The following is a 24,447-nucleotide window of genomic DNA, read 5'->3' on the forward strand; positions in this document are numbered from 1 at the left end:
TAATTCATTTGTTTTGCTCCCTAAAGAGGTCTATTCCATAGCTTACTGCCATAGGTGTCATCTGTCCTTGGAGGTAGTGATAAATGGCATTCATTCCCCTGTGATTTATATTCCCTACTTCCTCTCCTCACCTCACCCCCACCACTTTCTCTTCCCTCAATCCAAAACTGGCTTTATGGTGTGCTGATCGATCACCCTCTGCAGAAGCCTCTGATCAAGTGCCATTTTTCTTCCTCCCTCACTGGACCTGCCCAGACCAATGGGCACAGGGAGAGATAGATGGAGAGTGTGGGGAGCAGAGAGGGACATTGACAGATGGATGCTCAGTCTGACTGCCTAGTGACACCAAGACATTGGTTTTCTGTGGGGAGTCCCCATCCTCTTTTCATGAGGCTTATTCCAGGACCAAGGAGAGCACCATTGGGAAATAGACTGGAGTTTGAGCTCATCTGTCCATCTGGCACAGTCCAGATAGGTCACAAAATTATAAAATCATGTAGTTGTAGAATAACAGCATCAGAACCATGGTATGTTATATAAGTTTGTATTTACATAGGGCTGTAAGGTTTGCAATGCATTTTATATACCTCCTTTCATTTGATCCTCACAATATCTGTGAGGTAGATGGTATTAGTATTCCCATTTTACAAAGAAATTGAGAATGAGGAAGGTTAAGTGACTAGTCCAGGGTCACACAGGCATGAAGTATTGTCTTGGAAAAGAAAACCCACTAATTATGATTCAGAATACTATCAAACAAAAAGCTTTATTCCCTGTATTGTTACAAACCAAGGCAGAGAAAAGCAATCGTTGGTACATGGAGAAGTATGCTTATATGAAGCAAGTGAGCTTCTAAATATGAACCATTTTCTCCAAGTACTTATGGAATACAGAAAGGCATATAATAATGCTGTATTCACAACTGGTCAGCCTTTGACTTTGGGGGCAGCTGGGGGGAGTGGTTCAAGGGAAGGAAAAGAGATTATAATTTGTTAGTCTGTTGCTGGCCTCAGGGATCCAAGACAAGGTGTACTCCGTGTTTTCTTCATCTTTTGCATACAAACTGGGGTAAAGGAAGGCAAAAGTATAAAGGTTAGACATGGCTGCTTTTTAATATTGAAAAGAAGGCTTAGTCTAAAATAGAATCATTTATGCCAAGAAAGAGGAAAATATAGTATAAGAGATAGGATTTGAACTCAGCACTTACTGACTCAAAATCACAGTGATCTATCCACTGCCTCATGTTTTCTCTGCAAATTAATACCTTGTTAAGTTGGAAAAGGATCTTGGGAGGTCATTGGGTCTAGCTCTCTGCCTTCAGACAAGAGAATTGTCTAAACTAATCAGGTCCATTTATGTTAACTGTAGAGTAGATATGTACCCAGAGAGCCCAGTCTGTCCTTAGTGGGATGATGAGCTTGTCAATGAAGGGAAGGAACTGTCTGGACATTCTTCCCAATTCACTACCCCTGAGAATGGTAGTGGTTGAGGTGTTTTCAAGGATGACCAATGGTTCAATTTGATTGCCAAAGAACCCCATGAGGTATGATAGTGAAAAAAAGACTCCCTCTGCCCATAGAACCTGGAGACAGAGCTAGCATTTCCCCTTCATCTACTTTATATATTGCCGTGGTTTAAAGTTACTCAGCCAGCCCTCTCACTCCCTTTCCTGTACTCTCCAGTCTTTCCTACCAATAGGAAAGGGAACAGAACTTTTCCAACCTACAGATGAGTGACATGTAAGGACAAAAATGTGGGACTAGAATTAGCAACCACTCTCTGTGATCTTTGGTCTGACCTCTGAGACCTGAAGCATACTCCCTACTGGGAGAAAATGAATAACAGGCAGCTTGGTTATAAGTTATTAAACCATCCCCTTTCTCCTCTCTCACAGTCATTACCCTCCCACTTTTCTGTGGGCAGGTAGTACCAAGTGATCTTGGCCAACTCTGATTTAGTACTCACCATATGCTATGTGTGGAATAGAACACTACCGATATATAGTCCCTGTCCACAGGAAGCAGACAAAAGTCTAACTCAGAATTTCTGGGCACCATAGAAAGGCCAAGAATTGTGTCATGGTCCTGTTCTACTGCTCAGATTCGTAGAGCCACATCATGGGAGGTGATTTCCTGAGGTCCCAAGACTAATTGAAACAGTTATACCGATAGTTTAGTCGGCAGCATTTCCTGAAGATCCAACTGTAGGGGAATTGAATACCAAGTAGGACTGGATCTGGCCCATTTTCTTGGGTTTAGAAGCCTAGTAGAGAGTAAAGGAACTCTCATTGAGGGTGTTATGGGGCTTAGCTAAGAATGGGAGACATTTTCTGCTTAAGTTGTGGATTTACACTTTGTTTTTTATGGAATGATTTTTTGAAATCCCACAGAAGACCCCCTGGAGCCCTGATGAAGGGCAAGACCCTCTTAGGTGTTCAAGAAAATTCAAGCAGAGTATCAGAAGTAGATGGATTAGGACTTTCTTGGCCTCCATTTGCTTCTATCCTCACCCAGGTGATGGGGCACAGGTATCTTGTTGCCCTGTCCCCCTGCCATTGGTCACAGTAAGATATATATCTAGATGGACTAAGACCAACCATGAGCTTGAAGACTAAAAATTGATCTCATTGGTAGTTTTCTGAAACTCTAGGAAGCTTTCAGCTTACCTTTTTTTTAATTCTGTGTTTAAATCAGGTCTGCACTCACTTTTGGCACACCAAAGGGTTTCCTCTATATACAAAGGATGGTTTCCTCTACATTTTTCACCAGCAGCCCCAAATCTTTTGGCTTCCTTCAAGTGGCCCCAAGGGCCATAAGTGGCCCTTGAGCTGCAGGTGTGTAGGCCTGGTTTAAACCAAGCACATCTCCCATCTCCAAGCTTGGGATAGGAGGTGAACCAGATATAGTGAAGAAATTATTCATTCCTTCTGTTCCTATTAGTTTGGAATCCATGACAACATGGGGCAGGGTAAAGATTGTCCTTGTGCTCCCTATGAAGAAAAAGGGCTAACACCAAAAAATTATACTTGTAAACAAAATTGAAGTGGGACTGTATAGCATATAAATGCTTTCTTGTAGCTTTCATGGCAGGTAGTAAAGGTTCCATTTCCAAATGATTCTTCTCTACCACAGCGACACCTTTAAGCTTACTTAAGCTTACTACTCTATGCTCCAAAAAGTGATAAAAACTGAATTAATTTTTAAAATATTATTATCAAATTTAAAACTTTCAACAATTCAGTCTGGTCCTCACCCACCTGATATGGATTAGGATTGTTGTTGGTTTTCAGTTGTGCCCAACTCTGTGACCCCATTTGGGGTTTTCTTGGCAGAGATACTAAAGTACTTTGCCATTTCTTTCTCATCTCATAGAAGAAGAAATGGAGGCAAGGAGGGTTAAATGACTTGCCCAGGGTCATACAGCTAGTAAACATCTGAGACCAGATTTGAGTTCAGGATGATGAGCCTTTCTGACTCCAGGCCCAGTACCCTATCCACTGTGCCACTTACCTGCCCCATGGATTAGGGTAGTTTGAGCATAACTCACTTTGGCATTGTATCTAGGGCTCTCTGTAGCCTACCAATCTGACATTGAGTATTTAAGGAGGAAGAGCATTCTAGGCATGAGGTTTGGTCAGTGGAAGAGCCTAGAGATGGGAGACAGAGTGTTATGTGTGAGGAATAAAGAAGCTGGATCAAAGAATATCATAAGGAAAGAAAGTCAGGAAGGTCATATTTATCTATGGCCTGCTCACCACAGGCCTACCTTAGTGGCCCTATTTGAGTGTAAGAAGACCTGCTTTGAAACAACAGCAGGACTCCAGGAAGGGCTTTATTGGACCCAATATATCTGCCCTTTGGTGGGATTGAGGATGGGGGTGGGGCTGGTGGAGGAGGCTCCTGCCTACTGAGTGTTCTGGCTGCTAAGGATGGTAGGCTTATTTACAAGGTTGGCTGAGTTTCATTCCTGAAGCCTTTCTTCTAAAGTCAGATCAATATGGAAAAAAAAACTGAAGTCCCCATCCCAAAGTCTGTGGCTTGGGAGTGGGGGGGAAAATGTATATTTGTCTCAACGGGACTTAGCCCCATTTTCCAAGGCACTTCCAGACAAACAAGGGAACCCGGCCGTTTCTGGGTGGAGAGGGGAGTTAGCTTTGCCTCTGTGATCTTCAGGGGCCCTGCCCCTCCCCCCACCCCACCCCCATCCTCTACATCTAAGAAGCAGAGCCATTTTGATGCTTCTGTTTCTGCAGCTAATCCTAGATGTGCTGGACATCTCTTTGTTTCCCTATAGTTCATTGACCTTTTTTCATCTCTGTCTCCCCCACTTTCTTTCTCCTTTTCCTCCTCTTTTTTTCTATATATTTTTTCCTTTCCTCTACTTTTCCTCCTCCTTTCCCTTCTCCCTCAAAATTTCCTTCCTTTCTTTTATACTACCTCCTTTCCTTCCTTCCTTCCTCCCTCCTTCCCTCCTTTCCTATCTTCCTCCCTTGCTTCATTCCTTCCTTCATTTCCTCTTTCCCTCCCTTTTCCTTTCCATCCTCATCTCCCCTTCTTCCTCCCTTGCTTTCTTCCTTCTTTCTTTCCTTTATTCTTCCCTTCATTCCTTCCTTTCCCTCCCTCCTTTCTCCTTTAATTCCTTCATTCCTTCCCTCTCTTATCTCTTCCTTCCTTCATTCCTTCCCTCCATTCTCCCTTCTTTCCTTCATTCTTTCCTTCTTCTTCCCTTGCTTTCTTCCTTCTTTCCTTTATTCCTTCCTTCTTCCCTTTTTTCCTCCTTTCTTCATTCCTTCACTCTCTTCTTCCTTTCATCCTTCTTTCTCCTTCCTTCCCTCCTTCCTTCTTCCATTCCTTTTATTTCTTCCCTCCTTTATCACCTCCCTCTCCTTTCTTCCTTCTTTTTCTTTCCTTCCTTTCTTCCACCTCACTCCTCCATAGTCTCAGTCCCTTCCCCTCCTCTCTATGAACTCCTTTCTTTCTGACAGCCCCAAGTTTTGCTCTATTCAGATGGTACCGCTGAGCTGGCTTCTGGCTCTGTCCACTGCCTAATCAGCCGGTACCCACCCTTCTGAAGGTCTATTCATCTCTCCCAACTCCCCAGTCTGTCAAAGGAACAGGGTTTAGGCTGCCCAGAGGGGAGGAAGTCAGGAGATGGCTGATGTGTTTATGCACAAAATTTTGAAATCCTTGTGTATGAGCAGAAAGTAGCTGCAGTGGTCTGCCCAGAGGGCTCATTAAAAAGAACCCTCCCTAATGGAAGGTGCTGAGTTAGCCAGGAACTACATCCCAGGATGTCTGGGAGGTGGGGTGTGAAAGGGATGAGAAGAAAGGTAACAATGGAAAGGTGTTCAGACACCCTGCAAAACAGAGGTAGATTTCATCCAAAATACTGCTTACTGACGCATTTTGTCCCTGTGCTATACTACCTCCACTATTTCCTTCTTTCTCTGGCTTTCTATCTCTCCCTCTCCATTTTTTTCTTTTCTTGTTAAACCACCACAACTCCTATATTTCTTCACATTCAAAAGGAATTCCCATAGCTAATCCCAGCTGCCACTCCTGATTTGAACCCCCTTTTATCTGGTCATATACATCACATTCATTCCCTTTCTGGCTTCTCTCACCTTTCCTCAATAAATATCTTTCTTTTAAGTTCTGTATATACAGACTTACAGCTGAAAAAGATCTTTTGACTAGACCAAACCCTTCATTTTACAGAAAAGGAAGTTGAAGCCCAACAAGAAGTGACATGGCCAAAGTAAAACATCATTACCTTCTATCCAACATGGACTTATACTAGGGAGCCTCCCCTCCCCAATCCACTTACAGATAAAAGATTATTATTGTCCATTTCTGTGACCTGCTGCATTGTCCAGTAGGAGCTATGGACACTATCAGATGGGGGTAGGGAGGGATGGATTTTCTATTCATTGGCTCTGTTTAGCATTCATCCCTCTATCCCTCTCACCCTCCCAATCTCTCATGCAGACATTCCCTAAAGGATTTTCTAGAATCTGAATGTAAAGGTCAAAAAAACAATGTTGGCATCTCATTTCCCCCTGTCACCTCCATATTTCTTGCGAGTCTGCAATGGGGATGGAAGGGAACAAAAGTGAATGACCTTTGTGAAGAAACCAGGGAAGAACCAGGGAAAAAAAAGATCAGAACAAGAATAGGGGCTAGACATTAGGTACAGGAAGGAAAGATTATTGGATCTCTGTAAAACAAGATGATTTAGATGCTCTCTAAAGTCCTTTCTATCTTCACCTGTCCGATTCAATGTCCTATGAGTTGGGGTCAAGCCCCAATCAGCTAGGTATCTGCCGATTATTCACTTCTTTCCTCAAGACAGGCAAATATTGATTATTGCACGCGCACGTGCACACGCACACACACACACACACACACACACACCTCCCTGGACCAGTTGTGGGTATGTGTCCAACCTATAGCTGGCTCTTAGCTGAGTCTTGCCCAAGCATATCCAGATATTTTCTGGTGCCCTCTCTCCAAAGAGGCAGAGAACCAGAGAAGTCAATTAATCACCCTGTCCAGTCCTGCTTGATACACAGCCCTGGGTCTTAGACTGCAGTTGGTGATTGTTCCTACTTTGCTTTTTGGCCTCCCCAATGGGGATTTGGTGATAGCTGAGGCTGATAGTATCCAGAGGTCAGACTGGGACAGAAGGCTGGCTAATACAGAGACAAGAAGACTCCAGAATGACTTACTTAATGTCTTTCAAGTCAGCATTTGGATTTTTATGAGAAGGTTGCGAGAAGTTGTTCTTCATGTCCACAGGGGAATGAATAAAAGTAAAATGACTTAAGGTTAAAGCAAAAAAAAATGTAATCGGACATAAATAAAAACATCTTATAGTCCAGAGGGATCAGGCAACTAAGAAAACCTGTGGAGCTTCTGTATAGAGACCCATGGGAAGATCCTAGAGAGCTACTTGTCCACTGACTTAGCTAGTCCCTTCTCATGAGCTCTTGTGTTCTTAGCTCTGAGGTTATGCCTTTTCTATTCCAAGCAAGCCTGACCTACTGTAAAGATGAGAGGGTAAGCCAGTGCATATATCATGAGATTTAGGAGTAGTGATAGACTCTACCTGTACCTCTCCCCCCCAATATGTACCTTGCTGATGTTCTATGGTGTTACCCTCCACTCCTACCTGACCTGAAGTTTTCACCATCAAAGTTAGTTTCAAGCAGTATCAAAAGTTTAGCTATTTCCAAAATCTCAGTACACTGAATGATCAGTGCCAACTGTTTTCTTCTCTGTCAGCCTGTTCTCTCCTTGGGTTCAAATCAAGTGGTATTTCCTTATATATTGCTTATATATTTCCTTACAAATTGCTAAAACTGGAAAATATTTCCCATTAATCAACTAGTTCTGGGTCCCGATTCAGTTTATTAAATATTATTTATTAAATGAACTAGAAAGACCTCTTTTCCCATAAATTTTTATTCATCTCTATATATCATCCTTACTAATTACCTAGTCTTAAGTAGTCATTAAGGTTACTGGCGATACAATTTATTAACAATGCAACAAACAATAAAATGATTATAAATAATTGTTTACAAGGTATCAGCTCTAAGAAAGATCACAGACAGAGTCATCTCTAACTATTATTACTATTGACTTTTCAATTCTGGAAACACAGACCCACCATTTAGTTCTCTCAGAATGCCAGTTAAATCTCTCCTCAAGAATTCTCTCCATTGTATTTCTTCACAAGAGTTAAAATAGTTCTCTCAAGAAGGAAGTTCTTTTAGTTCTTTCTATTTCACTCAGTTTCTCTCCAACTATCAGAGTTAACAGTCTCTCTATGACAACAACCAAATTCAGTCCCACAAGATTATTACCCTTTTTCTTTAAGAAAGGTATTTGCTGAAATGATATCACAATAATAATAATTAAAAAGTATTTTCCCCAAAATTGGAGGTGTACTGTCCCACAAATTCATACAGAGTCTGCACTCTGTGGGTGGGAGAGTGGGCACTAGCTTTTTTAAAAATTCAATTTTATTTTATTTTTAGTCCCAAATTCTCTCTCTGCCCCACTAATTGAGGAGGCAAAACACCAAAACCTAGTACAAATATGTACAGTCATACAAAATTCACATTATCCATACTGAAAGAAAGAGAGGGAAGGAAGGAAGGAAGGAAGGAAGGAAGGAAGGAAGGAAGGAAAGAAAGAAGAAAGGAAGGAAGAAAGGAAGGAAGGAAGGAAGGAAGGAAGGAAGGAAGGAAGGAAGGAAGGAAGGAAGGAAGGAAGGAAGGAAGGAAGGAAGGAAGGAAGGAAGGAAGGAAGGAAAAGAGGGAAACAAAGAAAAGAAAATATGCTTCAGTCTGTACTCTGAGACCATTAGTTCTCTATCTGAAGGTGGATAGCATGTTTCATCATGAGTCAATTTTCGTTGGTATTTGTGTTAACCAGAAAGATGTCTTTTAAAATTAATTATCTTTATAAGATAATGTAGAAATTTTACTGTCTGTATAAATTGTTCTGGTTCTGCTCATTTCACTTTGCATAAATTCATGTAAGTCTTCCCAGTTTTTCTGAAACTATCCTCTTCATCATTTCTCATAACACAATAGTATGGTATTCCATTACATTCATATACTGTAACTTGTTCAACCATTCCCCAATTGATGAGCATCTCCTCAGTTTCCAGCTCTTTGCCATCATAAAAAGAACTGCTATAAATATTTTTATACAATATGGCTCCTTTTCTTCTTTCTTTGATCTCTTTGGAGTATATTCCCCTTTAAAGATACAGTAACTATATCCATAGTCTCTGTTGGAAAGGCTATTGAAGCTGGTATTAGATATCTGTCTAATCTATCCCTATGTCTGGCTTCTGTCTATCTACAATCTATCTGTCTGTCTGTCTGTCTGTCTGTCTATCTATCTATCTATCTACAATCTATGCAGGGAAACTGTCATTATCAGTATCTTCCCCGTCATCATCAATCTACTGTGTTAACTCATTTGATCCTAACAACAAATCTGGGAGGTAGGTAGTTCTTGCTATTATCTTCACATCATAGAAGAGGGAACTAAATCTCAGGGAAGGGAGATTATTTGCTCTAGTCCCACAGTCAGGAAGCACAAGAGCCAAGATTTGAGCTGAAGCCCTTTTCAATCCATCTCCAATGCTCTCTCCACTGCACCTCATCATTAACACCTTTGACTTGGTGCTACTATTTGCAAGGTGCTGTAGCCTGCCCCTGTCCAAGGTAGCTACTGTCTCTAAGGGGCAAGAGAGAGCTGAGGAGCATGACCTCCCCCTGCCCAGTCATTGGAAAGGATGGGAATCCTACTTTTGCAAGAGTCTGATGAGCTGATCCTAAGAATCCAGCACTTAGACATCCTTAAATGATCTTAATAATTTTCTGCCAATGAAACCACTTGGCTCAGAGGCCTGACCCCCTCCAGCCCTGATTTTTCCATGTCTTATGAATAGCTTTGATTAGAGAATAAAAAACTAATGGGGTATAAGTGTTGCTTAGAGCTGTCCTGAGCCCAACCCAGAAAGGAAACCAATGTAAGCCAGTGCAGTTTCCCAAGTGATCCTGGTTGGGAAGGGCTAATTTAGGAAAAAAAATGATCGAGATATAGCCTTGAACAGAGCCCAAGAGCAAAGGCTGGTCATTAAGTCTGAAGTAGCTACTTTCCCCTCATTTACTCCTGACTCCTCCACACATGTTAATCTGTCTCTATGCTAGTCCCTGGGTTTTAGCAACTGACCTTTACTAAATAAGTTCTGATGCTTGACTAGGGTGGTATTTGCATCTTAGGCAGGCAGGGGCATAACTATATAGGTTCCAATAGTGTAGCTGTGTCTGGGTCAATGACAGAATGGGGAAGCAAGCTGTTGGCTCATCTCCAGCCTCTCACTAGAATTCTATTCCTGACTCCTCCACCCACAGTGAAACTCTCTGAATTCAAAAGATTATGTCGTTTTCAAAAGGCCAAAATTAAAATTCCAGCTATACCAGTTACTAACTGGGTGACCTTACACAAGTCACATTACTTCTTATCATTTGTTCTCTCATTCTCCAACCCATCTGTGACGTCATTGATATGAGTATTCTCTACCATAATGCATTCTTTATAACTTCCCACAAGGACAGCTAGGTGGCACAGTGGATAGAGTGCTGGGCTTGGAATCAGGAAGACCTGAATTCAAATTTGATGCTAGACACTTACTAGCTATGTGACCCACTTTTTTGCATCAGTTTCTTCATCTGTCAAAATGAACTGGAGAAGGAAATGGCGAATCATTCTAGTATCTTTACCAAGAAAACCTCAAATGGGGTCACAAAGGGTTGGACACCAACAGAAAATGACTAAAGGTCAACAACAGAGTTCACAAGAGAGTCTCCCCAATATCCTGGAAGCCTTCCTCAAGTCCTCTTGATATCTTAAGGTTATCAATGGAATACATTGGCTTCCCATTGGCTGTTGCTTACTCTCAACACATACCAGACAATCCCATCTTCTTTTGATCATATGTTTCTGAAATGGCATCCTTTATACTGATTCTCCTTTATTGTTTCTTGTTTGGAATGTTTTGTGGACTCTTCATGACCATCATGTACCTCTCCATTGCCCTTTAGTTGGTGCTCAGTTTCCATTCTTATCTGTATAATGGGCAAAATAGTACTCTGCTGCTCATCTTTTATAGGTCTTGAGTGTTGAGGAAATATGAGTTATTATTACTTTCTGGGTGACATGTTTCCTACAATGCTTAGTACAAAGATCTGTGAAGATACCCTAGGAACTAGATAAATGCTCTTGTCTGACTGAAAGTTTAGTCATTTTCATGTAGATATGCATTGGCAGAGATAGAGTTGTTTTCCCCATGATGTGGTTATATAAATTCAGGCCAGAAGCCAAGGGGATCTGGCCTTGCATAAGGCTAGAAGAAGCACAAATCTCACTATATTACTGGGCTCCAGTCACCAGCTAGAAAGTGGGGGGAGGGAATTGGCTTCAGGCTATAGAGCTTGCTGCCTGGGGAAATATTCAACCTTCCTCTAGAATGACAGCAGAAGATCTTAACAACTTTTAATTATTCCCTTTAACCTGAAAAGATTTAGCACCTCGGTTTCCTTGTCTCTCTCCTGCTCAAGAGCATAAATAGTTCCCTATGGCCACTCATGTCAAATTTATAATCTGTAACCTGGCATTTAAGCCATCCCTTGAGTGCACAATGCCTCCTCCCCTAACACACACCTTCTTTTTTCCCTTTTTAAAAAATACTATTTTATTTTTTCCAGTTACGTGTGAAGACAAATTTTAATATTCCTTATGAAAAATGTTTGAGTTCCAAATTTCCTTCCTCTCTTCTTCACCTCTCCCCTCCCTAAGACAGTAAATAATTTGATATGGGTTATATATGCTCAATCATGTAAAACATATTTCCATATTAGTCATGTTATAAAAAAAGAAATTGACCAAAATAAAAAAAAACATGAAAAAAATAAAATGAAAATAGTATGCTTCAATCTGCATTCAGACTCCATCAGTTCTTTCTGTGGAGGTGGATAGCATTTTTTTTATCATTCATAAGTCCTTTGTAATGGTCTTGGATCATTGTATTACCAAGAATAGCTAAGTCATTCATAGCTGATCATTGCACAATGGTGCTGTTACTGTGTACAATGTACTCTGGTTCTGCTCCCTCTCTCTCTCCCCCTCTCTCTTTCTCACACACACACACACACACACACACACACACACACACACACACATTCTTAACCCCTAAATCTGTTCTACTCAGCCTTGTTGCTCTGACCAGATCACTATTCTTTCCTCTTCTGGATAAGATTTGCTCTTTCCCACCTTGGTGTTTTCCTTTAGGGTCTCTCCTGGTTGTTGAGGAGGAAGGGCAGGATGAGGATAGAGTGTGAAAGGTACTATTGGTTATATTTTTATTTATACTCTTCGGATAGATAAGAGGATGGTATAGTATGAGGGGAGGACTATAGTCTACCTCACCTCCTCTTTCACTCTCCTCTTCTTCCCCCAGGACTCCAGTGCAATTCTTCCATTGACCTCATTGGGACCTGCTGGCCTCGGAGTGCAGCTGGCCAGCTCGTGGTACGGCCCTGTCCTGCCTACTTCTATGGAGTCCGCTATAATACAACAAGTAAGGCCTGGCTTTGGGAAGTTGAGGTAGCAGGGAGATGGAGGAATTTGTTCACTATGAGGAGGGGAGGTGGGGTCGTGAGAAGTAGAGGGACAGATAATGCATTATACTGAAGAGACCCTAGAGTCCAGGATCCATAACAGGAACCCTGATGCTTCCAAAAAGCTAATAGAAAACCAACTGGATTTATAGTCAGAAGACCTGAGTTTGAATCCTGCCTCTGATAGGTACTACTAGCCAGAAGACCTGAATTCAAATCCCAGTTTAGTAATTTACTATCCATGTGACTGCCCTCCTGCCTCATAATTCCAACAGTCCATACACTAAAGTGGATAGGGAAATTAAGAGGAGGGGAAGAGGAAAGAAGTAATCCCAGGCAGTGGGAGGCATCATGGTATAATAGAAAGAGGACTGGTTTTGGAGTCAGAGAACCTGGGTTTACATTCGACCCCTGGTGCTTAATACCTCTGTGACCTTGAGCAAGCCTCTTAACTTATCTTGGCCTCAGTTTCCTCCTCTGTCAAAATGAAGAAGTTGGACTAGATAGTCTCCAAGGTCTCTAAAACCTATGACCTTCTTATTAGGGGTAACTCATCCAACTTCTCAGATTTAGTTTCCTTGGATGTCAAGTGAGAATAATGATACTAACACCCAGTACCTTATCTTACAGGATTTTTGTGAGGAAGGTACTTTGTAAATCTCCAAGCCCTTTATTAATGTCAGCTGTTATTATTTTCCATCTCTTGGTGAAAAGGGAGGGATGGATTGGCACAGGGCCATCTCTGACACCTGATGCTGGAGGCCCCTGCCTCTCCCTTCTCTGGCCTCATGACTCAGGGCTTTACAGCTTCTTGCCGGAGTTGCTGATGTATTGTTCTGCCACCTGTTTCTCTCCGAATTAATTTGCTTGTGTCTCTCAGTCCCTGACTATCTATAGATCAGTAGCTGCAGGGTAGCAGAGTAAGGGCCACATCAAGGATAGAACTGGGATCTGGTGCACAGAGTTCTGGGAGTTGGGTTTCCTCTCTGCCAGGGGAGGGGAACCTTAGCCCAAGCATGTGATTTCTGATTGGACTCCCACAGACCCTCCTTTATTGGGGTGGTGGTAAAGTGTGAAGCTCTCCCATAAGCCGTTGTAGGGTCTAGGTTCATTACAAGGCCCCCTTTTGTTTCATGGACACTTTTGGTAGTCTGGTGAAGTCTATAGACCCCTTCTCTGAATAATGTATAAAATAAAACATCTACTATTACAAAGGAAACCAATTGTTTTGAAATACAGTTATGAAATTTTTTAAAATAATAAGATCACATACCAAGAGAAATTGGAGACCTTTGTGCCTCTTATCAAATTAAGACCGTGAGTTCATGTCTCAGCTCCACTTACTAGCCTTGTGACCCTGGGCAAGTGGTGAAATTCTGGAATGGCACAGCTGGAAGAGTGGTCAAAGGCCATTTAACCCAACTTATACCAGACTAACTAAACCTTGTCCATTATATCTGGGAAATGTTAACCCAGCCTCTGCCTGAAGACCTTCAGTGGAAAAGAACTCATTTCCTCCAAAGGTAATCCAGTCCACTTTTAGATGGTTCTAATTATTAGGCCTAGAGCAGCTAGTTGGCATTGTAATGGATAGAGCGTCAGTCTTGGAGTCAGAAAGACTTAATTTCCCGAGTTCAAATCTGACCTCAGATACTAGCTATGTGACCCTGGGTGAGTCACTTAACCCTGTTTGCCTCAACTTCCTCAACTGTAAAATGAGCTGGAGGGGGAAATGGCAAACCACTTCAGTATATCTGCTAAGAAAACCCCAAATGGAGTCACAATGAGTTGGATACAACAGAAGACGAATGAACAACAGCAATAACAAAATTATTAGGCAATTATTCCTTATGGCAAACTTCAATTGGCCTCTATTTGACTTACAACCATTTCTCCTAATTTGCCTTTGGGAGCCTAACAGAATGAATCTAATCCCTGCTCCATGTGATAGCTCTTCAAATAATTGAAGTTAGGTGTCATGCCCCTGCTAAGCCTCCTCTTTCCCAGAGTAAATATCCCCTGGAACCAATCTTTATATGCCATGAACTCAAAATCCTTTACCATTAGGATTATTCTCCTCTATCTACACTTGGTTACTCTTCTCTAAATGATTACCAGTTTTTCAATGTTGTAGGTATAAAATGGGCAGGGCAACCCATTCTGGAGTTTCAAAAATCAATTTTCAGTGACCTATAAAAGGTCATTTTAACTGTGAAGATCCCTGGGACTGGTGGTCACTATAGGGTGTAGGTCACATCATTATCATAATTAATATTTATATTGTACCTTCTATGTACCAAACACTACCCTGGCACATACAAAGGAGGAAACTGAATCAAACAAAGGTTAAATGAGTTGCCACACAGTTAGTAAGTGTCAGAGGCTGGATTTGAACTCAGATGATAATAATACTTCATTATTTATTTTTGTTTGTTTGTTTATCTTTGCCAAGAAAACCCCATGGATAATATTAGGTAGAGTCAGAAACAACTGGATGGCTGGACAACAGTAATAATGCTAATAGCTAACATTTATATAGTTTTTACTATGTGCCAGGCATTGTGCTGAGTATAATTATTATCTCATTTGATCCTAACAACAACCCTTGGAGGTGGTGATGTCATTTTCCTCATTCTACAGATGAGGAAACTGAGGCCAACAGAGTTAAATGACTTGCCTAGAGTCACACAGCTAGTTAGTGCCTGAGGTTGGATTTGAACTCAGGTCTTCCTGACTCTAGACCTGGTACTCCATCCACTACACTACCAAGTGGTACATCTCATTGTTCAAGAAAAGTAAACCCTAGAGAGCCATAGAGAGGCCTTCTGAGCCTTAGTTTTCTCCTATGTAAAGTGTGGATAACAATACTTCCATTCTTTTTTTTTTTTGCTTTTTGGAGGGCAATTGGGGTTGTGACTTGCCCAAAGTCACACAGCTAGTTTTTGTGTTACGTATCTGAGGCAGGATTTGAACTCAGGTCTTCCTGACTCCAGGGTCAGTGCTCTGTTCGCTGCACCACCCAGCTGCCCCAAAGAAATTCCATTTTTTTTTTTACTTTTTCTTTGGAGGGCAATTGGGGTTAAGTGACTTGCCCAAGGTCACACAGAATACTTGAATTCTAAAAGACATTGTGAGATTCAAATAAGTGTAATAACCTTCAGAGGGGTAATGTCACTCATAAAACACCACGTAAATATAATCTGTGTTAATGTTAATAATCAGATGGGTTTAAAAGGATAAGAGGGAAACATAGAGCCAGAGGGAAGGTATCAGATCAGAGTCCAGTCAGGAGACGTCAAGGACATTGTCATGGGATTCACCTGGAACTTGGAAATAAACCCCTGGAAGGAGTTGGAGCTGGAGTGAGGCAGGAGCTGTTTCTTCTAATAGCTTTTTGGCTGCCTTAATTAGATTTCCTTACTCCTCATCTACAACCTAGTAGGGTGTCCCTGGGATGACAAGAGTAACATATTTCTATTATGCTTTCAGACTGACAAAGCATCCTCCTCACAGCAACTCCGTAAAGCAAGCAGCACAAAGAAAACCATATCACAGTTGAGGAAACTATGTTACATATCATGCCTTCATCTCTTGATTCTTTTTTTTTTAACTGGGGTTAAGTGACTTGCACAGGGTCACACAGCTAGTAACTGTCTGAGGCTGGATCTGAACTCAGGTCTTCCTGACTCCAGGGCTTGGTGCTCTATCCACTGCCCTTTGGGGCTCTTGATTCTTGAGCATAACAAGTAATCCACTACAAAAAGTAGAGAAATTAAAGAGAGGGAAGAAGGAAAGAAGGAGTATCAGGGAACGGGAGGAGGTATGGTACAGTGGGAAGAACCCTGACTCTTGGATCTGGAGGGCCTGGGTTCAAATCCAACCACTGATTCTTATTGTCTGTGTGACCTTGGGCAAGTCACTTGAGTTCTTTGTGCCCCAGTTTCCTCATCTGAAAAATGAAATTGTTGAAATAGATGGCCTCTGAGGTCCCTGCTGGCTAGAGAACTATGATCCTAAAGATGTTTGAGGGGACTTCCTGATAGTCAATTAGTCTTGATTGAGTATCTGTTCTATATAAAGAACTGTACTGGGAGGGATGGGATGGGGAGACAATATGGTGAATTGGAATATTTGATTCTGAGTCTAATGACCTAGGTTCTAATATTGGCTCTGGAGCTAACCCTGTGTCCTTGGGTAAATAATTTTCCTGTTCTGGAAAATGAGAATGTTGAATCATAGGTTCCCAAAGTAGGCAATACCACCCCCTGGGGATGCTGGAACTATGGGGGGGGGCATATTAGCCTCGGGTGTAATTGGGCAGTGTTAAATAAAATAAGAGTTAACCTAACCTAATGCGGAGGGGGGCATTGAGTAATTTTTTTTAAAAAAAGAGGGTGGTAGGTCAAATAAGTTTGGGAACCTCTAGCAGATAGATCTTCCAGCTTTAAGTCATATGTTCCATACTTAACTCTTCCTGCCTTACTGAGTTCCTATGATGAAAAGCTTCCTAAGGGGAGCTTTTAAAAGCACTGAAGAAATATAAGGAAGAATATTGAAGAGCTCATGGCTGCGTAGGCTACTTGCCTGATAAGAGGCAGAAAGAGTTTGAACAGAGCCCTGAGGGATGTTAAAGATTCAGAAATGAAGAAGAAGGGCATTCCAGGGATGTAGAGAAGATTAATATAGAGTTAACCTTAAGGGAAGGCTGGAAAATGTCCCTCTAATTTCCCAACCCCCCCCCTAAAAAATAACAGCTAAAGTGATTAGGATCGTGTCAGCGCTATTAACAACATCCAGGAACTCAGAGTCACCTCTAATAATGAAGCAATAATTAATTCATTGCTGAGTGAGGATCTCTGGATATCCTTACTGTGTTCCCTCTACACCCTTGGCATCAGTCAGCTCTTCTAAATTGTGGGAAGAATTTCAAAAAATATCAACTTCCCATGATTCCTAGAGGGAGACAGCTTGAGCCCAGTAGGGGCCATTGATTAAGGAAGAGGAGGTCATTTTCCTCTTGGGTTTGAATTCAAGGTTTATTTGCACTGTTTAATTTTACCTTCCACCTCACAATGCTCAGTATGTTTGGTAGGCCTTCTCAAAAGCCAACGATTCCTATCTGTAGAGACCCTAGGAAGAATTCACTCAGTTGAACTCTGGCCACTGGTCTCAGTTTCCCTGGGTTGGGGAGAGTGCAGAGGAGATGACCCTCCCCAGGCACAAGCATTAGATTTCCCAGGCTGGACTCCTGACTGCACCGGTCTTTAAGAAAGCCCAGTTCCTTTGCCCTTATTCTTCTGGGTCACTTCCCCCTGATTTAACAATTAGAGGCCAATCTCCTTGGGGAGTGAATGGAGCCAAAGCCGCCAGTCTCCATGGTGCCCAAGGGCCTGGCCTGTTGCTGATGGAAGTAGGAAATAACATTAAAAATTCATTTCCCTTGTCTTCCTTATGAAGGGTGTTACAACAGGCCTTGCAGAGAGAGTGGAGTGAGGTGGAAGGGGGTGGATAGATGGAATTTTGACTGAAAAGCTGAAGGAAATCCCTATTTAGAGCTGATTTATTGATTCACCCTCTGTGGCTCTTCGGTACCTGAGGAATAGAGCCTCGTCCCCTTAACCTCCAGGTGACAGGTACCTGGCCTAGTCTGGTTGCAGAAGGAGCTTTATCACCTCATCTCACCCTCCTCCCATCTCCTAAGGACTAAGGACTTCCTTGCAGAATGCCTCAGGGCAAAGAGAGTACCCAGTCAGCCTCAGGCTACCTAGCTCAGGAACAAGCCTTCCTCATTTCTGCTAGGGTGTTTTGTGCTCTGAGGAAAGAATAAAACACTTCTTAAGCTAGGAAGGACTCCCTAAATCTTCATTTTAGAGAAAAAAGCTGAAGCCAAGATATGGTTAAATACTAATATTGTCCCCCAGACTCTCCAGTTTCATCAATGTGGGGACTTCCCTATGTGGAAACTCCTTCCACCAATGTAAATCAACTGTTCATTCATCCTTATAGCTGCCTGGAGTCACAGATAGCATGTGTCAGAAGCAGGACCTGAACCCAGGGTCCCCCTGATTACAAGGCTGGCCCTTCATTCATTTTACCCTGTGCCTTTGAAGTAATAACAGTAGCTTCTATATACAGGTTGTTTCAAAAGGCTTGGTGCAGTTTTAAGCTCTAAATGCTGAAAAGCTTAAAGAACTCTTAAAGCTTAAAGCTGAGCTAAGATTTTTGTGATACCCTCCCAGGAGCAGGGAAGCTGAGGCCTCAAGGCCACATATGACTCTCTAGGTCCTCAAGTGTGGCCCTTTGACTAAATCCAAATTTCATAGAACAAATCTCCCTAGTAAAAGGATTTGTTCTGTAAAACTTGGACTCAGTCAAAAAGGCTGCACCCAGGGACCTAGAAAACCACATGTGGCCTTGAGGCCACATGTTCCCCACCCCTGGACACTATTTTAAGATTCCAACCTATTTTCACATCCATCTAACTTTTGGACAACTCTGTAAAGCAAGAATTACAGGTATCCCCATTTCACAGATGAGAAAACTAAGACTGACAAAGGTTGAATTACTTTCTATCCAGTGTCCCAACTTGAGTCTTTTGGCTCCTAGTATAGTTCTCTTGTCTCCACACCAGCCTGCCCCTTTAATAAGCGCTCAGACTCACAGATGACTTCAAAGAAATTTGAATTCCCCTCCTAATTTGAGCCTCACAAGAATTTTGTTAACTAGGTGAAATTATTATTAATAACCATTTTACTGATATGGAAACTGAGGCAATCAATGGTCGAGAGACTTGTCTTACAGTCCCATAGCTATGAAATAGCAGAGTACAGATTGGAAACCAGGTTTCCTGATCCCCAGGTCAGCGTTCCATGCTGGGTTTGCAGAAACAGTCAGTCTCCTAATCTCTCTCACCCCATCCTCTTTCCCCTGACTTCCTGGGGTGGAGGTGTGATCTGACAGGCCAGAGATGGGCATTGGAAATTCATAAGCAGGGGAGGGAAGGTGATGAACAATGCTGTGCTTATCTGTCATCTTCTCTTCTCTACCCCGAGTCAGACCTGCTAAAAAGAAGCTCACTGAAGCCTCCTTCCTTAAGCTGTTAATGCTGCTAATGCATCCCCAAAAGTGTCAGCATGGCTCAGAGCGACACTAGCAGGGCGAGGAAGAAGAGAAAAGCCTCCTGCTTTCTTTCCCTTCCCTGCTGGTGTCCCTCTGGCCCCTGGGCTCCGGGATAGGGATCTCAAGCAAAGGAGGGTGATTGGTGCCAGCTGGAGAGAGGGTCAGGGAGGCCAGTGGGAGTGGGGAGGGCTCACCAGAAGAGAAAGAAAACTAATGACTCCTCAAAGGAAGATGGTGTGAGGGTAGAGATGCCAGCACCAACAGTGCTAAGGGGGAGCTCGCATTGCTCCCTTGCCCTCCAGGCTTCGGGGAGCAGTAAGAGCTCTTAGTGGGCAGCTAGGTTGCACAATGGCTTGGAATCAGGAAGACTCATCTTCCTAAATTCAAATCCAGCCTCAGATACTTACTAGCTGTGTGACCCTCAGCAAGTCATTTAATCCTATGTCTCAGTTTCCTCATCTGTAAAATGGACTGGAGAAGGAAATGGCAAACAACGCCAGTATCTTTGCCAAGAAAATCCCAAATAGGGTCATGAAGAGTCAAAAAAGTTGAAACGATTCAACAATGTTATTATCTGGAGGGAGGTTCCTTACCTTGGAATTTCCCTATAGTAATACAGGTCCTGTCTCTGTTCCCCTATATTATCACCACGTGAAAGGGTCTGAAGGAACCACTTCAGAGGAGCTGATGCAGGCGAACTCAGTGTCTCACACCTTATAGAGAAGTAAAGCTTTAGTCTCTCAGACCTATACAAGTGCCCTCTGTGTGACTGGTCTGGTGGGTAGCTAGTGGACAGAAAGATTCATGGCAGCAACTGTTCTGCCTCTACCATGCCCCTGTCAGGCCTAAAGTCACAGCAGCCCTCAGCAAAGCAAGGTCTCGAAAGGGTCTCCCATCAGGGAAGATGATGCCTCACCTTAATGGGTTCCTTACCTTGAAAATCCTAAGCAGTCCCTTCTCTGCTGGTAAATCATAAAGGATGGGCTTCTCCCCAAACATACCTTGTGAATCTTCCCATCATCTCTCTCTTTTTCTCTTTTCCAGACAATGGCTACCGGGAGTGTCTTGCGAATGGGAGCTGGGCAGTACGAGTCAACTATTCTCAGTGCCAAGAGATCCTTAATGAGGAGGTATAATTTGCCTCAATCATTGATTCCCTGGAGGATGCACCCTGGACTGGAGCTGGGTGGGGGAAGACTGGAGGACAGGGAAGGTAGGGAGGGAGTGGCTCAGAGGGGAATGGAAGAAGAAGGAGAGAGTGTGGAAAATGAAGGAGTTAATCATAAATGGGGGACAGCTAGGTGGTGCAGTGGATAGAGCACTGAACCTGAAGCCAGGAAGACTCCTCTTCATGAGTTCAAATCCTACTTCAGACACTAGCTGTGTGACTCTGAACAAGTCACTTAACCCTGTTTGCCTCAGTTTCTTCATCTGCAAATGAGCTAGAGAAGGAAATGGCAAACCACTCCAGTATCTTTGCCAAGAAAACCTCAAACAGGGTCAACAAAGAGTGAAACACAACTGAAAAATGACTCAACAACAACAAACAGTAAAGGATATTAACAGTAGAAAGAAAGTCAGAGGACCTGGGTTTGAGTCCTGGCTCTTTTATTTACTACCTGTGAAAGTTGCTTAGCTTCTGTAGGGGTCTCATTTTCCTTCTTTGTAAAACGAAAGGGCTGGATTAGGTAACTTCAAAGGTTTCTTCCAGGCAGAAATCTATGATCCCATGATAGACTATTTAATTTAATCCTTCCAACAGACCTGTGAGGTAAGTACTATAGATTGTATGATCTTAGTTTTATAGATGGGGAAACTGAGGTGCAGAGAAATTAAATGACATAAAAATAATAGTGACCATGTACAGGGTGTCCTAAAATTATAAAAATCATGTTATATTATACATCATAAATTCATTAACAATATATTATGCACTTATTAAAATATAAACTTATTTAAATATATTATGAACTTATTTAAACATTCTAAACTTATTTATGTCGTAAACTTATTTAAAATACATTATATTACAAACATATTTAAATGTATTATAAAATTATAGCTACCACAGTTTGCAAAAAGCTATGCATATCTTATCTCATTCGATTTTCACAATATGACTTTGAGGAAGGTGATATTATTATCTCTCTCCATTATAGATAAGGATGCTGAGGAGGTTGAGCAAGGCTAAGTGACTAGTTCCAGGGTCACACAGCCTGTAAATGTTTGTGGCTCATGCATTCCAAATCTAGAATGCTATACCCTGTGCCCTAGCACCTTTTTTAAACATTGAAAGCAGTATCCTCACTGGAATGAGGCTACAGGAGAATCAAAATCAAAATTCAAAAATCAAATTCAGTGTCAAAAGTATGCCAGGTTCCATACAGAACACTGAAATCTTGTGATTTTCATCTCATTGTGGAGATGCAAGTGAGAAATGTCCCTTAGGTAGTGAGTGCATTGGACTTTTAGAATCAAGAAATCTGGGTTTGATTCCTGATTCTACCATTCTTTCTTTCTTTGTTTTTTTGGAGGGAGAAGGTAGGGCAATTGGGGTTAAGTGACTTGCCCAAGGTCAACATGGCTAGTTTTTTGTGTAAAGAGTCTGAGGCTGGATTTGAACTCAGGTTCTCCTGACTCCATGGCCGGTGCTCTATTCACTGCGCCACATAGCTGCCCAGTTCTACCATTTCTTGATTGTATAACCTTAAAAAAGTAATTTTTCTTCTCTGGGCCTCAAAATTTCTTTATCCATAAAAGGAGAGGATTGAGTGAAATAGTCTCTAAAGTCCCCTGTAGCTGTGATGCTCTCTGATTCTGATTGACTCAAGTGCTGGACAGGAATGGCATTATGAGAGTAGAGACTCCCTTCTGGGAAAGATGACTGTAGCTAGAGAGAAGATGGACTGGACCAGAGGGGAGGATCAGTAGGAGAGATGGATGAGACCAGGCATTGGAATTTTTCTTAGTAAGTGGAAATAGAAGAAATATACAAGTTGTGGTTTGGACAACAATTATCATTCTGCTGAGGTAAGAGAGACATTAAAACAGTGGCCCTTAGACATGGGTGGAATAGGGTGTTTCAAAATCAGAAAGTAGAAAACTTGGCCCAGTTCTTGGTACCCAATGGCCCTAGAAACCCAGGAAAGGAACTGAAGAGAATTGTAGAAAGGCAAGTGCTCTTACCAAGCCTTTAGGACAGACAGTCATCTCTGTGTTTAGTTTTCTTAAAGATCTCTGAGGACAGAGTGCCCTCTTTCATACTCCTTTGCTGTTTTTGTTCCCTTGGCTATCTAGGAGTTCTTGGCCATATCCAAGCTAAATGTCTTCTGTCCTAATTTCAACTCCTTTCATCCTGTTTCGGTTTTTTCCTGACATAGAAACCATTTGTTCAGCTTCACCAACAGAGTCAGCCCTCACTGACTTGAAAACAGAAACTGATGCCCCCTGAACCTTCCTTTCTCCAGGCTAAATGATCTTCCATCTTTTAACTTTTCAGTATAGCACAAGGGTTAGCATCTTCTTCCATGAGTAAATACAATTTTTACCTAATGATAAAACTTAGCTTGTCTGAGCTGAGAGCAGCTAGATGGTATAGTAGATAGAGCACTAGGTTGGGAATCAGGAAGACTCATCTTCCTGAGTTCAAATCTGGCCTCAGATGCTTACTAGTTGTGATCCTGGGTGAGTAAGCACTGTTCACCCTAGTTTTCTCATCTGTAAAAATAAGCTGGAAAACTAAATGGAAAACCACTACAAAATCTTTGCCAAGAAAACCCAAAATGGAGTCACAAAGAGTGACACACAATTGAACAACAATGATTCTAAGCTAGACAGGAATACCTTGAAGACCATATAGTCCAGTTCAAATAGAAACAGTGCCTATTAAATCATATATAAGAATCTATCATAATGACTTAGAAAACTACATATTACTATTATCTATATTCTGTATATCTATTACTAGTTTTATGTTCTATTAAATACTTCCCAATTACATTTTAATCTGATACAGGCTGCACTCAGGAATGTTGTGGGCCACATGTGACCTGTGAGCTGAGGATATAACACCACTCTTTGACACTAATTTCCTTTTTTTAAAATTGTAAAATATTTGTATTTAATGTTTTGAGTTCCAAATTCTATCCTACCCTCCTTCCTTCACTTCCCCCTCCCTGAGATAATAAGCAATCAAATATAGGTTATACATGTGTAATTATGTAAAATATTTTCATGTTGGTCATTTTGTACAAGAAGACTCAAAGAAAAAATGAAAGAAAGTGAAAAATAGCATGCTTCATATGTATTCAAACAATATCAGTTCTTTCTCTGGAGGCAGATAGTATGCTTCATCACATTAGTCCTTTGGGATTGTCTTGGATCATTGTATTGTTGAGAATAGTTAAGTCATTCACAGGTTTTCATCAAAAAATGTTGTTGTTCTGTGTGTACAACATTCTCCTAGATCTGTTCATTTCAATATGTATCAGCTCATGTAAGTCTTTCCAGGTTTTTATGAAATCATCCTGCTTATCATTTTTTTTAAAGCAATCGGGGTTAAGTAACTTGCTCAAGGTTACATAGCCATTTATTTCTGGGTGTGGTGCTAAATATCTGAACCTGGATTTGACCCCCAGGTCGTCCCGACACTGGCGCTGGTGCTCCTACTCTCTGTGCTACCTGGCCGCCCCTGCTTATCATTTCTTAGAGCAAAATAATATTCCATTACAATGATATACCACAGCTTGTTTAGCCATGCCCCAATTAATCCCTAAGATTTCAAATTCTTGGTCACCACAAAAAGAGCTGCCATAAATATTTTTGTACAAATAGCTCCTTTTCCCTCTTTCTGGATGTCTTTGGGATATAGATCTAGCAGTGGTACTGATGGATTTTGACCCTGGTTTCTAATCCAAACCTATCACTTTATAGCTGGAAGCTCAAGATTTGAGGAAAGTAAAACGATTGTGATTTTTGACATGGCTGAAACACCTTGTTTCCCAACTCCCAGCTCAGGGCTCTTCCCATCACTCAATCAATAAGCATTTATCAAATACATCCTGGGTCCTAGGCACTGGTGATTCAGATACAAATTTTTTTTTCATCTTTTCTCCCGAGGAGTTTAC

General features: G+C 41.7%; 1 protein-coding gene across 1 annotated transcript in view; it reads left to right on the forward strand.

Annotated features, from left to right (window-relative positions):
* CRHR1 (corticotropin releasing hormone receptor 1) overlaps window positions 1-24,447 on the forward strand; it is a 56,674-nt gene that overhangs the window by 7,854 nt on the left and 24,373 nt on the right. Inside the window, 2 exon segments of the mRNA XM_069076848.1 lie at window positions 12,043-12,162; window positions 20,366-20,451. Coding sequence (XP_068932949.1) covers window positions 12,043-12,162; window positions 20,366-20,451 — 206 coding nt within the window.

Source organism: Petaurus breviceps, unplaced genomic scaffold, assembly GCF_028583685.1.
Source record: "Petaurus breviceps papuanus isolate PSGF00001 unplaced genomic scaffold, PetGlider_PUasm1.0 90925, whole genome shotgun sequence".
NCBI classification, from domain to species: Eukaryota; Metazoa; Chordata; class Mammalia; order Diprotodontia; family Petauridae; genus Petaurus; species Petaurus breviceps.